Below are 16,127 nucleotides of genomic sequence, written 5' to 3' on the forward strand. Positions count from 1 at the left end.
AAGTATGTGTATGGGTCCCCAGAGTCTCGCCAGCACTGGAGCTCAGAGCAAGCAGGAGCTTGTGTCTCCCTCCCGATTAAAACAGCACAGCTGGGGTGCCAGCCTGTTCCGTGCCTCTGCACCTCCTACCAGTCTCAATGCACTTTCTTCTTTACCTCTCTAGTTGTAGTACTTCCACTCAGCCAGCTTTCCTGGGGTTCTGGATGACAGCTGTTCTGTATTTTAGTTGTAATTTTGATGTGGTTGTGGGAGGCAGCAAGTACAGCTGTTTACCTATGCCGCCTTCTTCAAGCTAACCCTTTTAAAGGTTTTTAAATTGATTTTTAGAGAGAGAGGGAGAGGGAGAGAAACACTGATCAGCTGCCTCCTGCACACCCTCTACTGGGGATACAGCCAGCAACTGGGCATGTTTCCTGTGGGGTACTGAACCAGCAACCTTTTCGTGCAAGGGATGTTGCCCAACTGAGCCACACCAGCAGGGTCATAATTTCATTTTAAAGATCTCATTGAAAAATGCAGGAACATACACACACAACACACAAGGACTGCTTCAAAAAGGATTTTAAAAACAACTGTCAGGACTGAAGGGTGTCCCCCAAAATGTATATACACTTTATGTATTTTAATAAACATTGCCTTTATAATTATTTAAAGTGTGTGTATACATTTTTGGGACTATGTATATATTAAACATTTCACTAAAACTAGTTAGTATGGATTTATGTTGTACATATATTAAAAGAACACTAATTTTCAAACTTTCAGTTTATTTATTTACAAAGAAAAACATACAGAATGGTTCTAATAAACAAATCACCCGATTCCTACTTTAAAAAAATATATTTTTAAATTTATTTCAGAGAGGAAGGGAGAGGGAGAGAGAGACAGAAACATCAATGATGAGAGAGAATCATTGACTGAGCCTGCAATCTGGGCATGTGCCCTGGCCAGGAATTGAACTGTGACCTCCTGGTTCGTAAGTCAACACTCAACCACTGAACCACACTAGCTGGGCCCAATTCCTACTTTTGTAGTGGAAAAATGTATATGATACACAATTGTGATGGCCTGTATTTATTAATTTTGCAAATGAAATTGACAAAAACAATAAAAATCTAAACTTTAGAGTGCTAATGTTGCCAAAAGGGATGTATATCTACATTTGTATAAATTTAGTCTATACCCATATAATTTCTTTTGCACCCTTTCCCAGTACATTTGACTTTCATCGCCTCCTTGCTGCCCCATCTCTAGTGTTGTGGAGCACCTGTGGCCTAGTCCTTTGCCCCCATAAATGTGCTAATCCACTGAGATGTACCTGAAAACACCAGATTCCAAGAAGGGGTGGGCACCTGGCACATGGCCTCAACTTCTACCAAGGAGAGGGGGGGGCCTGGATGTGTTCCCAGCCTCCATTCACTCCTTTACTTGTATTCCCACTAGGCCTGCTTTCATCTGTAAGAGATTCACAGGAAAGTGAGGGGCAGACGCTTTGTGCCACAAGATGACTGGAACCAGCAAATAAGTCTGGGCAATTCTCCATCCCTGGTGGTGCCGAGAACACAGGCAGGCTGGGCAGGGTGGGGCACTAAATCCACAGCCCAGGTGAAAGGAGCTGAGGTGGGGAAGCACTGGGAGCAACTGGGTGGTTGCTGTGGTCAGCAGTTCATTGGGCCCAACAGCACACCCCACCATTGAAGGTCTTGACCGGGCCACCCCACAGGAGTCACTGGGTAATGGACATAAGGGGGCTCCCCTGGTCGGTGCACGTGATGTTTCTCTAGGCCAGAGCCCTAGGCATGGCTACTCTGGGCTGTGTGAAAACCCCATCCCCAAGAGGGTTCTGCAGGTAAAAGGTGCCGACCCTGTCCTTACAGACAGTACAAGAAGGCAGGGCTGGTGTACCTCCAACCAGGTCCCCAAAGAATGATTGCGGGACTGAAGGATGCTGTTTAAGGACCAAATCTTACTCAGACCCCTTCTCAGTCCTGCCTTCCCCAAGCTTCTGAGTCCACCAGACTGGAAACTTTCTGAAAGAAATGCCTGGGGCCCTGGCTCGTTTGGCTCAGTGGATAGAGCGTCGTCCTGCGGACTGAAGGGTCCCAGGTTCGATTCAGGTCGAGGGCATGTACCTTGGTTGTGGGCACATCCCAGTAGGGGGTGTGTAGGAGGTAGCTGATCAATGTTTCTCTCTCATCCATATTTCTAACTCTCTATTCCTCTCCCTTCCTCTCTGTAAAAATCAATAAAATATATTTAAAAAAAAAAAGAATGAATGAATGAAATGCCTGGGAATCTTTCAGGACCAGGGCCAGGTAAAAGAACGTCAGTAATGGTCGAAGAAATCCTTATCTAAAACTGTTGCTGTGCACCATGCCCCTACCTCAGGGCTGCACTGTCACCTCTGAACACGACCCCCCCCCCCACCCGGGGACAGCCCGTGTCCACCATGAGCCACTTCCTCCCACAGAAAACTGGTCACTTGTTCAAAGAGTAATATGCCCACCTCCTGGACCCCTGAGACTTTCTTCTCCTGGTCTCAGCTGTGCCATAAATTCTCTAAAATGATGTAATTAGGCCGAAAATGAATGGGAGGATGGAAGTCACTGGCTTCTGGGGGCCTCTTGGGACCAAGTCCTTCATATTCAATACCTACCACAGTGCCAAGACCATAATATGTGTTCTGTAACATTTAAATAATGGTTGCATGAAATTGAAGTAACAAGAAACTCAGAGCAGAAGAAAAGCTTTCGGAGAGGGAAGTATGTGAGCATGCATGGGGCAGGGCTATTCTGTGGCCAGGTAAGGTCTGGAGCCCTCACTACTGCCAGAATCTCTTTGAACCCCTATATGTCTTTATATACAGAAGCCTTGGAGGTCTAAGTGACCTCCCCACTTGGAGGGAAGTATCTAGAGGATGGGGGTATGCATCTGGACTATATGTGAGCGTGGAGAGGTAGGACAGCACAAAGGCTATGGGTTTCATTCTCAGTCTTTAACTTACAAGATCCCTCCAGGGGCAGATACTGAACCCAAACTGGCTGGGCCCTGCTGAGCCCCACCACTCAGGAGCAGACTCCAGTCCTGGCAGCTCCCCCGCCTTTCCCCCTCAGGGCCACTCACATTTTTTTACACAGATAATCCATGTTCATGGTTGAAAAATGTCACCATCACTCTTTATTGAACGCCAGCACAGCACCAGCCCTGTTCTCTCCAGGCAGTGGCACGTGGGCAAGGGGCTCCGACCCCCAGCCGGGAAACAGTGGGAGCCTGGCCCCACCATCACTCTTCTAGGGCCAGCACCCTCCTCAGTGTCTGGGTTGCTCGCTCAGATTTGTTCAAACTCCTGTTCACAGTAGCCTACACTGAGGGGCTGGGCCTGGACACCTCGTCTGCAAGAGGACATGTAGAAACAGGATGAGATCAGTCTTAGGCCCCAGCAACACCTTCACCACAACCAAGTATTCCCTTCCCATACTTCAGTGTGTCACACACTGCCACTGTCTACCAGCATTACTTGGATTCTCACCTCCACAGATTCTCACTTGGGGTGGGGCCAAGTGTTGGCAAGAATCTGCATCCTGGACAGGCGCTCCAGATGATTCTGATACAGGGACACCCAGGAACTTTGGGGAGCACCTCCCTATTTCTTTTAAAATTTACTTTATTATTATTTTCCAAATAATTGAAGACTATTTTATTATTCTGTGAAGATTAATAGTCCTAGTCAAACATTTCATTTTCAACAATAATCCGTTCCATCTCTAGAATCTAAAATGTGTACATGCTTTTGCCGTGTCTATAAGATACTACTGATTTTCAAAGGGATGTGAATTAATATTAATTTGGCAGCAATGTTTTGTTAGGTACTGAGCTTTTTTTTATTAAAAAATTTTAATGTTGACATAATTGCAGGTGACCCAATTCCTCCCCCTTTGCCCACCTCCACCCACCCTTAAGTCCCCTCCTTTGGCCTTTACCTATTTCTTTTGAAATTTATCTTATTTAAAAATTTTTATTGATTGATTGGCCCGCTGAGCCCCCCTTTAAGGGTTCTAAAATACTGTGAATGTGGTGGAGGTAGGGGACTGAGATGCTATCCAATCCATACAGGCATGAAAATCTGTCCTTAGTTCTCAGCCTCACCTCTAGGCATGACTCCTTCATTATCCAAATAAGCAATGTGCTTAGAGATGGTAGGGAACTAGCTCAGAGTCACCCAGCGAATTACAGACAGTCGAGACGCTTGGCTCTCAGCCTGGGGTTCTGCTCTGCACTAGGCAGTATCCCTCAGGTCCTCAAATCCCTCTGTGCTGGACCTAGTCAATAAATCAATCAGGGAAATAACCATCTTATATAGTCTTATCCCCAACAGGGGCAAAGGGGGTCATGAGAGCCCAGTAAAGCATAGCTTAGTCTCTAAAGTTGGCCTGGTTCAAATCCTGATTCTAAGCAACTTTGGGCAAGTTCCTTAACCTTTCTGTGCCTCGGATGCCTATCTCTAAAATGAGGATATATCTGCTAGACGGAGTTGTGGTGAAGTCTCAACAAAATAATGCCTGTAAAAGGTTAAGCACAGTGTTTACCACCAGTAAGCCTCTACCAGTGTGTTAGCTATTATTGTGTTCTTTTCCTGTCAGTAAGAGGTCCCAACCCCCTGACCTGGGAACACCTCCCCGCTCAACCTCCTTGGGAAGGCCCCATAGCCTGCTTACCTCAGCAGCTCACAGCGGAAGTGTGCCAAACGTTTAAAGGCAAAGTCCGGGTCAGTCACCACCTTGTTGCTCCACAGCCTCTCAGCAACAGCCCCTGCTCTGGGCCTGGAGGAAAGGGGATATGCACCAGGTTTCCCTGGATTCCCTGCAAGGAGGTGGACACCCACAGGCTATTGCCTCTTGTGTAGGCTCAGGGCCAAGGGATATGACCACCTATTCAGAGCGACAACCTGGCTGAAGGGCTCCCGGGACCTCAAGTTCAGCTCTGTCTTCATTAAATGTGATAAGTGATCCCACTCTTCTCTCCCACAGACATGGGAACCAGAGCAAGTCTTAAAGGCATCATGTTACTGACAGTAGTGGCAGTGGCAGGTGTTGTGAGAATATCAACTCCATACCCACCCAGGCTTGGTGAGGCTGCTGAGGAGGTAGTCTAGGAAAGTCTTACTACAGGAATCATGGACTCCCATGCTGGATCCTGAGCAAATCATCTGTGCTCACCAGGCCTCAGTATCTCTCTCTGTCCTACATGCCTAATAGGTGTTGGAGAAGCATAGGTGGAAGTCAGGCGAGAGGTGGCTATTACTACAAACAGAAGGGTCACTGCAGTGCCCCCCTCTCAGGCCTGAAAGGAGGATACCAGTTGGGGGGTGGCTAGACAGGATTGAGTCTGTGAGGGAGACCCTATACCCACAAACCCAACTTCCATGTCCTCAGAAAACCCTTACCAGAGCCTGGGGACCAGGTTTGTGCTGTCCACATACTCTCCCCACATACAGGCCTCTCCACCAATCACCAGAGCCTTCTGCTCGGGACTACCTATGGGAAAACAAGCAACAACAGACAACTCTAAGGTTCCCCTTCAACCACCTTCTCCTCAGATAGGTTGTTTCATCTCCTAACCTCAAATACCCAGCCCAGACGCTTCTGCCTTCCACCCTATGCCCAAGCCCAGCCTCCTTTGGTCAGTAAGGAGAGCACCCTGCTTTCACCTTCAAATGACAGGGGATCCACCCTGTAGAAGTCCTCCCAGTCAGGGCCATAACTTATGCGGTTCAGGTACCAGGGGGCAGAAAGCAGAGCACGGAAGCCGGCTTCAGTGATCAGTGCCAGCTCCTTCATATAGCTTACTGGTACTTCTTCTCGCCATACCTGGATGATTGTGTCTGGCCGAACCTGTCACAAAGGCCAAAGGGTGGTAATGGCTAAAGCTGAGGAGGTTCCTGGGCCACATTTTTATACAGGCAACCAGGCCAAGGGGTGTGTACTCCCTCTGCTTTCCAACAGCAAAGTACTTCTCTGTGACTCTGAACCACTGAGCTCCTAGCCCAGTGCAGAGGTCAAGGATTCCATAGGCCATAGGAGAGCTCCCTGCTGCTTCGTCCCCATCTTTCTCCACACTGAGATGGTAATACTGGCTGTGAGCTAAGGGAGGCAAGCAGTGAGGCCCAGCAGATTCACTGGAATCTATCATGTCCGAGTCTCCAGATGTTTCTGAGGATGGGACAAGGTTCCGGCGGAGCCCCGGCATGTGGAAGGAGGCTGGGATCTCATTGATCAACAATGAAGAAGAGGGAAACCCTGCTTCCGCAGACCTGTAAGACCTTAGTCTAGACCAGGGGTGGGCAAACTTTTTGACTCGAGGGCCACAATGGGTTCTTAAACTGGACCGGAGGGCCGGAACAAAAGCATGGATGCAGTGTTTGTGTGAACTAATATAAATTCAAAGTAAACATCATTACATAAAAGGGTACGGTCTTTTTTTTTTTTTAGTTTTATTCATTTCAAACGGGCCGAATCCGGCCTGCGGGCCATAGTTTGCCCACGGCTGGGCTAGACTCAGGAAGAAAAACCCAACCCATTAAGCCAGTCTCAGGAATCCAAGTTACCTAGCAGCAGAAATAACTCTTGATCAATCTGTAGTGAGGGAAGCTAGAGAGAGGCTCCAAAACCCACACCCAGATCTCTGCAACCTTTCTCGAGGGAAAAGAAGAGATGGCTCCTAGTGCTCTGAACATTAAAGCCTGCTCCAAATCAGGAGGACCAGGCCATGTAGGGAAGGGCTGGAAGACCAGAAGGAGGCACTGAAGGTGGTTCCTTCTCCTCCTGCCCCTGGCTCACCTTTACTTTATTATCAAACACCTCCTGCCACACCACGTAGCCCTTGCCATAGGCAGAGACGATGTCAAGCAGCCTGAAGAGTAAAGAAAGTGTCTGCTGAGCTCAGACAGGCTCTAGGCTGTGGTACCAGTGATCTGGGGGTTGAGCCTAGCTAGGAGCCCATTCCTGATTAAGCAGTGTCTTCCCTACTTTGGAAATGACCACACCAAACCTGAAAATATAGGACAAGAGACTCTTTTTCAGGGGCTCAGAGAGTTGTCAAGAAGGACCTGGCCCTGGTATGGTCACCCATATGAGGTGACCCAAGGGACCCTGCCCGCCCTCCTTCCTTTCTTTCTCACGTCTGGATGTAGAAGGACTCCAGCTGTTTGAAGTCATTACCAAAGCCTTTCTTCTTCATAAAGGCCTGGACATCTGGGTTGGACTTCCTAAATCCCAAGAGAAAATGAGGATTAATTCTTTCACCATCCAAAAGCCTTCCAAAGCTTGGGGATTAGTCACCTGGCTTCCCACAACTTCCTTTTTCACCTGAAATAATAATCAACTGAGGATCTCAGAGACCCAAAATATGGACGGTGTGGCTGAACAAAGCTGTATTAAGGGGGCCGTTGAAAAAGGCTGAGAAAGTTTGAGCCTGGACCTGAACAGCTTTAAGTTCAAACTAAGAGAACACATATTGATCTCTCTGGACTGTGGCATGTAGCTCCTGAGGTCTTGACCTGGGGCTCTGGCACTCTGGATTCTGGCTTCCCTCTCTAACCTCCACCCTGGGCATACTGTGTTTCCCCCTCACTATGTATTCTCTATTCCAGTTGGATACAAGCGTTGCTGCCACTCCCTTGCCCCACAACGTCTGTATTTTGTTCACATTTTCTCCTGGAAAGTTTTCCTCCTCTTCCATGTCTTGAAAAAACCAAACTACTTCCCCAGATCCAGCTCTAGTGCACACTTCTCAGAGAAACCCCTCAACCTCTTTTGAGCTAAGTAGATCTGAGGATTTGGAACTTACAATTTAACACTGTCATCTATTAGTCTCAAATTCATTTGTGTCTTGCCTCTTCAACCAGACTATATTAAGCCTTCAAAAGCATAAATTCTTTTTCCCTATCCAGGATTTTAACAAGACAATTTTGTACCTAGAGCTGGTTTTCCCATAAATATCTCAAAGATGTGACAAGAGGAAGGGAGAGTTTCACATTCACAGCCTTGCCAAAATCAGACAGGGCCTCTCTGTAGCGTAGAGGGGAAAGGCCCAAGACCTGAGCCATCTAGATTGAGACAGAATGCTGTCTCAGAGGTTAGTCCCTGAGCAGCACCTGAGACAGGTAGCCTGTCAGGGCCTAACTTCTATTCTGAGCAAGCAATTCATCAGGCTGAGAGGGGAATATCAAAGGGCTCATACCAGCAGGCGAAATCAACCTCATCTCCTCCAAGGTGAAGATAAAAATCCGGGAATACAGAGCTGACCTCCAAGAAAAATGTGTTCATGAACTCATAGGTACTGTTGAGAATGGGATTCACTGGTCCAAAGGTACCAGAGGGCTGAGACCCAGAGTAGCAAGGAGTCAATAATCCAGAGACACCTAAGGCAGTAGAGAACCCCACACAAATATCACAAATACATAGACACCCATGCCCAGCCATAGATATAAGGACATTAAGTCACACTAAGTATAATAAACATTATACTCACACAGGTAGAAACACTCAGGGACTCAAAGACACTGGTAATCATGAGCGTTTAGTCACAATCAAAGAAATACACCTATATCCACAATCACAGACAGAGGGTGGTGTGTAGTCAAACTGTCAGCACACACACTCTTGCCTTGACACACTGCTTCCAGCAGGGGTCACCCTCGCTCCCAAAGGCAGCTCTCATACTGCCTCTAGGAAAAGCAGAGAACCAATCCAGCCAAATAGGCAAAATCTTTCTTCCCACTCTAGAGCACGGCAATCTTCAAGGGATTCATTAAGACAAGGACAACTGAGAAGAATTTGCCCATATTTTAATAGTAAGAAGTGTTCTCCTTCACCCAAAGTAAGTTCTGCCTAATTGCCAGGTGGAAGAGGTTGACAGAAAACATTCTTCCAGGAGAAGGCATGGCGCATCCAAGTGCTAATGCCCTAAAGCCCCAAGGAGGGGAGGACCAGTAGACTTCCTCCAACCCCTGAATTATTCTTACCTTGTCCCCAGGACAGAGTGTGGCCAGGAGTGTCAAATTCTGCCAATACACGGATCCCCCGAAGCCGTGCATATTCAATCACCTCCTTCACATCCTGTGCTGTGTAGATGTGGGTGGCAGGGTTGTAGGACCCCTGAAAGGCACAAGACATCCTTAAGGATCTTATTTCCTGAAGGCTTATATATTAGTGGATACTAAAAATGCCTCCAGGACTCCCTGGATATCAGAAAATCTACCCACAGCCCTTTGGTATCAGGGACTATCTTCATAGAACTTATTCATAACTTCCCACAAGTTATTACATATATTGTTTTATTTGTGTGCCACAACACCAGTGGAGTGAACAAGGTAGGTATTATGCCCAGCTAACAGAATATAAACAAACAAACAAAAAGAAAATGAGACCAGAGAGATTATATCCTGAAGGTTACAGAGCAAATTTATGGCACAGCTTGGACTCAAACTCAGGTCTCCTGATTTCAAATCCAGTGCCCTTCCCATATCAGTGTGTCCCTAAAACTGGCTAGGTAGGAGGAGAGCTAGTGCCCTTGCCATCAGCGCCACAGGTAGGTTCAAACATCATCCCATAAACTTGGTTGGGGCGAAATCAAGACATACCTTTCTGGTGAGCTCTGGAAAAGCGAAGCTCTCGTATGGGAAGGAAGGGTCGTCGACCAGATGCCAGTGGAACACATTGAACTTATTGTATGCCATGGCATCCTGTAAGTCAGAGCATGCACTGTGAACTCACCACAGATTTTCCAGACTCAGCCTCTAGCCTGGGAAGCTGGGCACACTGCCAGGCTGCTCCACACACCCTCAGCCAGCCCCAGCTTCCTGTTAAGTGTTAATAGGATCTATCAAACCTTCCCATCAGGGAGTGCCTGACATGGAGGGATGACCGGCATATTTCTTCTTTCCCCAGGGCACAACCAAAGATGGCTGACAGAAAGAGTGCCTCTTCTTTTTGAGATAAGTTGTAGCCACACTGAGAGGAGGGTTGTAGTTATGTGGTCCCCTGGAATCTTCTAAAAGCTCCCAAATACCCCGAAGACTAACACTTCCTCCTGCCATTTGTTCTGGGTATTAAACAAACAAGCAAGTAAATAAACAAACTGCTCCCAAACTGACTAGTATTTACCCAAATTGTGCGGTCTATTGTGAATTTAGTAGCCCCATAACCCATAAATCTCAGAAGCCAAGACTGATGGATGCCTCCACTCCTTTGATTCCATCAGAGGAGCAAAGGAAAAGACAGACACCTGAGTTGGATCAGCAACTGTCAGATAAGACTGCCCATCAAACTCAAGATAGTGAGAAACGCCCCCAGTTACGGTTTTGGAATATCTCCTTCCTACGACCTTGTCGTAACTAAACTAAAGTTAGCTTTGCTGGTCAAAGAAGCCAATCCCAAAGCACCTTCTGCACCCCAGGAGACAGGCTGGACACTGGTCCATAGCAGCCACTGGGGTAGATTTAAATCACTCTTGTTATGTTTTTGGGTTTTAGAGCACATCATCCTTCACATTTTTCCGAGGAGTCCATAAAATTACTTATACTCTTTAACTCTTGAGGCATATGGCACCTGGGCTATCCCCTGACCCATCACCCCAAAGAAGGCCTTAAGGCCTGGGTACCAGAGTGTCCAGGATGGTAGGCAGTGGGAGATAGTGCCGAGATGTGTCCAACAACAAGCCCCGGTGAGGGAAGCGAGGAAAGTCCTCAATCTCTGTCTTGTTGATAAAGAACTGTGTGGACCAAACAGTAAACATGTCAGGATTCAAAGGGAACTCACTATGGGGGGGGTGGGGGAGGAATTGGGTGAGGGTGGGGGATGAGGAAAAGTCTCCCAAGATCTCTGAAAAGCCACCCTGTGACCATGCTGCAGGGTGTCTCCCCACAACAATCGGGCAGGCCGGCTGGACCCCACCCATGCACAAATTCATGCACTGGGCCTCTAGTTACTAAATAATGACTCAGGGGAGCTAAATTACTGTGACTCCAAACAGGCCAAATCTACCAAACCAGTTTCCACGCTGTACACTCTTGCTGGGGCCATTTCAAGCCTCCAGGACTTTGTCTTAAAGCAAAGTAAGATTTCCAGGACTATGGACATTAGGAGCAAACCCAAGATTTAAAAGGAGCCCTGTTAAGTGTTAATAGGATCTATCAAAAAGAGGGCCCACACTTACTGTGCCCTCAGGAGATCTCCAAACAAGCTGGCTAAAAGTCTCCAAACCTACAGGAAGTAAAGAGGCAGAATAAAGACTTTGGGAGGTGGGAAAAGGTGGATCCATTTGGAAGGTGCCCTGTGTGGCAGGGGATGATGTCGGGGCACAAAGTTAAAGTGGTTGTAATGGAGGCTTGATGATTCTCAACACTATGAAAGGGGGATATTAGGAAGCCAGTACCAATTTTTACTCTACAAGATTATGAAAAAGATGTGTGCTTGTAAGGACAGATGCAGGGATAGTCGGCCTGCAAGAGGTTAAGGCTTTCCAAAGATAATACTCAGAAGAGCTAAGGGAGCTGAGAAAGGGAGTTTGCTGCCCTTTCACATCTCCCAGACTGAATTGTGAAGACGAGATCATAAGCTTGATTTCCAAGATACCTGGGTCCACATCTGGACCTACAAGAAATCATCCCCCTTTCCTCCTCGGGGCTTGAGAAGAGACTCAGCTAAATGGGTCTGAGGTGTAGCAGGCAGCAGCCACCCAGTCCACAGGACACAGGCTCCTAGATTCTGGCTAGGCCCACGGGCAGGCAAGTTGAGTCCAGAGCATTGTATATTCTCAACAGCTGGAGGCCCCACGAAGGAATCCCAGAGTCTCAAATTTTCAGAATGAGAGAATCCATGGTGACTCAGCACCTAATTTGAGGCAGACTGCTAGGATACTGTTTGGCTTTTCTCCACTCTGACTCTGATGCCCAGGGCTCTGGAGTCACAGATTTCCCCTATCTGACCAAAGTAATCATTAGCATTTGCACAAAAGGTACAAGAGGGCGGAAAGGGAGTTGGCATGCTGTTTCTCCAAAACATAGGAGAGGGGAGAGGCGAGGAAAAGGAATAAAGACAAACCAAACCCAGGTTTGGAATTCTGTGAGAATGTCCCTCATCCTTTACTAGCAGATGTTTTAACAAAAGTAGAGGTATTTGGCTAAGTCTGTATCTAGGGACCAAATTCGTTTTCAGTAAACCAAGAGGAAGGGCATTTTTTTTGACATTCATTTCTTTGATATAGTTTTCCTTTTTATAAAACCTGGCTAACTGTGTATCTTTAATGCAAGCTGGACAGGCAGTGTTTGTGGCAGAGTTGCCCCTCTCCTCAGCTACCTGGCCCCATTGGCACCCTGAACAGCAGCCTGCAGGGTCTCCCATTGTTTCCCCAGAGCACCCGCCCAGGGGGAGCTGCTGCCACTCACAGGTAAAACCCATCAACTTCCAGGGAAAGCTGAAGGACAACACTCTTTTCCAGAGGGATGGGGGATCATGCCACTTGCCCTCTACAAAGAAAGCTTCTTAAAATGCAGGTATACGGGTAGTCGCTGGGTCCCCAGTCCTGTCCTCCCACCCCACCAATGCCAACTGTCCCACATCACTGCCGGTCTCTCTCCCAGCATCAGCCCCACCTTGTTACCTCGAAGAGCTCCCCAGACGGTCTCAGACAGAAGGAAACACTGCTCATTGTTTATGGTCAGGGTGTCTGGAATGACAGAAATGACCCAACGTGGTTAAAGATTTCTACTCTCAGATTACATACCACATGTTCTGTACAAATCCTTGGATTAAAAGACAACAGCAAGATCACTTTCTTTTTCTTTCAAAGAGGAGACATTCCTAGAGCAGGGCAATTGCAGGTGGCCAGGCTGGAGCCAGAGTGGAAGGGTGGTTACCTAGGGGCTCTGTAGACCCTAGGAGATGACACATGACGAGGGTCAGGCTAGAGCAGAGTCCTCCACAAGCCAACACCTGCTTGAGGGTCAGTTTCTCCCCCCAAGAAACATGAACTCCTGCCAGCCTTTAGCTGGAAGTATGAAGTCATCTGCTGGCAAAGGGAACAGTGATGCTCGGAGGGGTGAGTCCAGGGTTCTGATGTTCACAAAGACTTTGTAACCACCCTCCTTTCCCCAGGCTTCAGCTACCTCATCCAAGAATGTGAGGAAGAAGCCAAGACTTGAATTTCACTTTGGAGACTGAGAAGTGCCCAAATGCTGCTGATCAGGAAAGACAGGAGGCAGTTACAGGACTGCCTCATCTCAATTCAAATGACCAAAACTCCTCTTTACTGTGTAGGATCTCTTAGACAATATCAGCAAGTATACACATATTCCTAAAATGGCAAAAGAATTATGCTCAGTCCAGAAGGTAGGCGTACTCTGGGACTCAGTGAACAGCCAGTGTGACCGTCCAGTCAGCCTGCAGACACTGGTTAGAGGGCATAGGAAAAACTCACCGTTTATGGCTCTGGGCACTTAGTCTTCGCAGTCATGGATGGCTCCAGGCCTAGCCTCAGCAATTTAAGCCAGGCCACCCAGAGCTACAGCTCCAGACAAGTGCTTGCTCTTCTAGAATGGGAACAGGTTACTTACAATTCTCCACTGACTCCAAAGAAGGAAGCTGCTCACATCCAGGAGTGACTACAAGGATAACCAGTGACTGCTTCTCCAATGTTTGCTGTTCTCCTGCAAGGACAGTGTACACTTAATGTGGCTGACCTGCCATCTGAGGCAGCAGGCAAAACCAAAGACCAAAGGAGGGTTCCTAGCTCTAGTCCCTTCAGTTTGCCTGCCTGTGGCAAGAGGGGAGGCAGAGCAGGGCATGCACCCTTGGCACACGCGCTGCCTAGTCACTTGTGTGACTTTCATTTTGGTTGCACTCCCCTCTCTCCCCAGTGACCCACCCTGACCATGTATGAATGATCTGGGGTCAGCCCTTTGTAACCAGGACTGTAGATTTCTGGCTTACTACAGTCTAAATACACAGTTTTAAGGCCCTAGCATCTGCTTTGAAACTAGAGGCAGCTCTAGAGCACTGCTACTCAAAGTGTGGTCTGTGGGTCAGCTGCTGATCTGTACACTGTGTTACTGGTTGGTCACCAGACAGGAAGCTTACATGATGCCAGAATGTAAATCAATGATGTCAGAACAAACACAGTTAGTTTTAACATTTTTTTCATAGCAAGGTCTTGATGAAGGGAACAGTTTCACATTCTGGTATGTATGCTTCCCATCTCATTGCAGACTGGCACTTGACGTAGCACTGCTCTTGAAGGCTCCAGATGAAGACTTGCCAACCTTGTAAGATGGGAGCTAATGGGAGCAGATGAAGACAAGGGGATCTACTATGCAAAGGAAGTCTGAGATGATCCAGCTGGTGTCCCAGCAATGGCATATGGTCACCAGCCCATTCTGCTTCCTTCCCTCCTCTTCTCTACCCAGGTTCTTTCCCAACAGTGGAAAGCCACGTAGTCTGAGCCCAACATGCTATCGCATAGAGTCTGACAAACCCAGTATACACTGAAAAAAGGACAAAATACCAATGCTGTCTCTTCTCACCCTCCTACTAGTTCTTCTCTGTGACCTTCAGTACAATTGTGATTGTACTGTCCCAAGCCTGAGCCTCAACCAGTTAACTGCCACGCGTCCAAAATGGAAACCATCCTTGTGTCTATAGATGCTTATGGCATACAAAAGGTCAATGAACTCTCTCTCTCTCTCTCTCCCTCTCTCCTTTCTGGAGCCACATGCATTCCCACTGGCACCGCAACATCTATGATTCCTATGGGACTACACAGCCAGGGACAGAATGGCCTGGCAGAAGGCAGTGAGAGAGAATCCAGAACCAAGTTGGAATACCAAATGTTATTTGTCTCTAGACAGAAGGAACCCAAGAGCCTTGAACCATCTCAAGGAAAGCTTGCTCACCCCTCCAGAGGATGACCACCTGGCTGCATCTGAGCTCTCTCCTCTGCCAAGAAGGAACAATAAGGGGCCCTTTCCAACCATCCTGAATGAAAAGATTCTCTTCCCTCCCAGTGAACAGCCTGTATCCTCACTCTAATACCTACCTAAACTCTGCAGGGAAAAGGGAATTTGAGGTTACCCTGGGCCAGGCCAACTCACAACTCCATTTTAAACCCTAAAAACTCAACCCCATAAACACAGAAGGACAATCAGGCTTTCAGGGCCGGGACCAATCTCAAAGGAGGACTCAACTGAGAGGTGGTGGTGAAGAAACTATAAAAGAATATTCCTCCTTAAACTATGCCTTCATCCTGTACCTCCTTGTCCCCACTCTGTCACATATCTCAGAGCCTCAATATCACTATGTGGAGAGTGCATCTGCATATCTACCCAGGCAGCCTTCCCAAGGAGGGCAAAGTCATTACTTTAGTATTAATCCTCTGAATCTCACTCAAGCTACCAAACAGGAGAAATCACAAATAATCTGTATGCAACTTCCATGGTCACTGTCCCAGTGACAAGAGAGGCTATACAAACGCCAGGTTTATCTGAATTATTACTTGAAGACAAGAAAACAACTAATTTTTCTTGTTGTTGCTCTATCTTATTTTTTTAAAGCACATCTGCACTCTACTCTCTAAATGCATAGTCATTTAATACAGTTCCTCATGTTGTGGTGACCCCCAACCATAAAATTATTTTCATTACTACTTCATAACTATAATTTTGCTACTGTTATGAATCATAATGTAAATATCTGATATGCAGGATGTATTTTCATGGTTACAAATTGAACATAATTAAAGCAAAGTGATTAATCACAAAAACAATATGTAATTATATATGTGTTTTCCGATGGTCTTAGGCGACCCTTGTGAAAGGGGTCACGACCCACAAGTTGAGAACCACTGTCCTAACCTTTCATATCACTGGTTATGTGATTCAAACCCTCCCCTGGCAGGTCGCTAGTCTTGTGGCAGACTCCTATATAGAGGAACAAGAGAGCCAGAAAATAGCCTTATACAACTCCCATACAACTTTCTTAGGCATTAAACCCTAGGGCAATGAGGTTCTGGCCCTCATCAAATAATCTCAGGAACAAGGCCTCTGTCTGTTGACCACAGAGACAGAGTTTTGGCCA

At 47.1% G+C, this 16,127-nt stretch overlaps 1 protein-coding gene across 4 annotated transcripts in view; it reads right to left on the reverse strand.

The window, feature by feature from the left end:
* Window positions 1–3,147: 3,147 nt before the first annotated feature.
* The window catches only part of HEXA (hexosaminidase subunit alpha), a 32,934-nt gene continuing 19,954 nt past the window's right edge, over window positions 3,148–16,127 (reverse strand). Inside the window, exons 2-15 of one of the 4 annotated variants that reach the window (XM_036348255.1) lie at window positions 13,613–13,705; window positions 12,661–12,726; window positions 11,215–11,261; window positions 10,660–10,770; window positions 9,641–9,742; window positions 9,023–9,155; window positions 8,239–8,419; window positions 7,178–7,264; window positions 6,837–6,909; window positions 5,708–5,891; window positions 5,444–5,534; window positions 4,716–4,820; window positions 3,530–3,649; window positions 3,148–3,392 (exon numbers count right to left, since the gene is read on the reverse strand). In XM_036348255.1, coding sequence (XP_036204148.1) covers window positions 3,329–3,392; window positions 3,530–3,649; window positions 4,716–4,820; window positions 5,444–5,534; window positions 5,708–5,891; window positions 6,837–6,909; window positions 7,178–7,264; window positions 8,239–8,419; window positions 9,023–9,155; window positions 9,641–9,742; window positions 10,660–10,770; window positions 11,215–11,261; window positions 12,661–12,726; window positions 13,613–13,705 — 1,457 coding nt within the window. In that variant the 3' untranslated portion in view covers window positions 3,148–3,328. Of the gene's footprint in view, window positions 3,393–3,529; window positions 3,650–4,715; window positions 4,821–5,443; window positions 5,535–5,707; window positions 5,892–6,836; window positions 6,910–7,177; window positions 7,265–8,238; window positions 8,420–9,022; window positions 9,156–9,640; window positions 9,743–10,659; window positions 10,771–11,214; window positions 11,262–12,660; window positions 12,727–13,476; window positions 13,584–13,612; window positions 13,706–16,127 lie in introns of those variants that run through there. The other 3 variants (XM_036348281.1, XM_036348266.1, XM_036348272.1) reach the window with 3 other exon arrangements.

Source organism: Myotis myotis, unplaced genomic scaffold (assembly GCF_014108235.1).
Source record: "Myotis myotis isolate mMyoMyo1 unplaced genomic scaffold, mMyoMyo1.p scaffold_m19_p_1, whole genome shotgun sequence".
NCBI classification, from domain to species: domain Eukaryota; kingdom Metazoa; phylum Chordata; class Mammalia; order Chiroptera; family Vespertilionidae; genus Myotis; species Myotis myotis.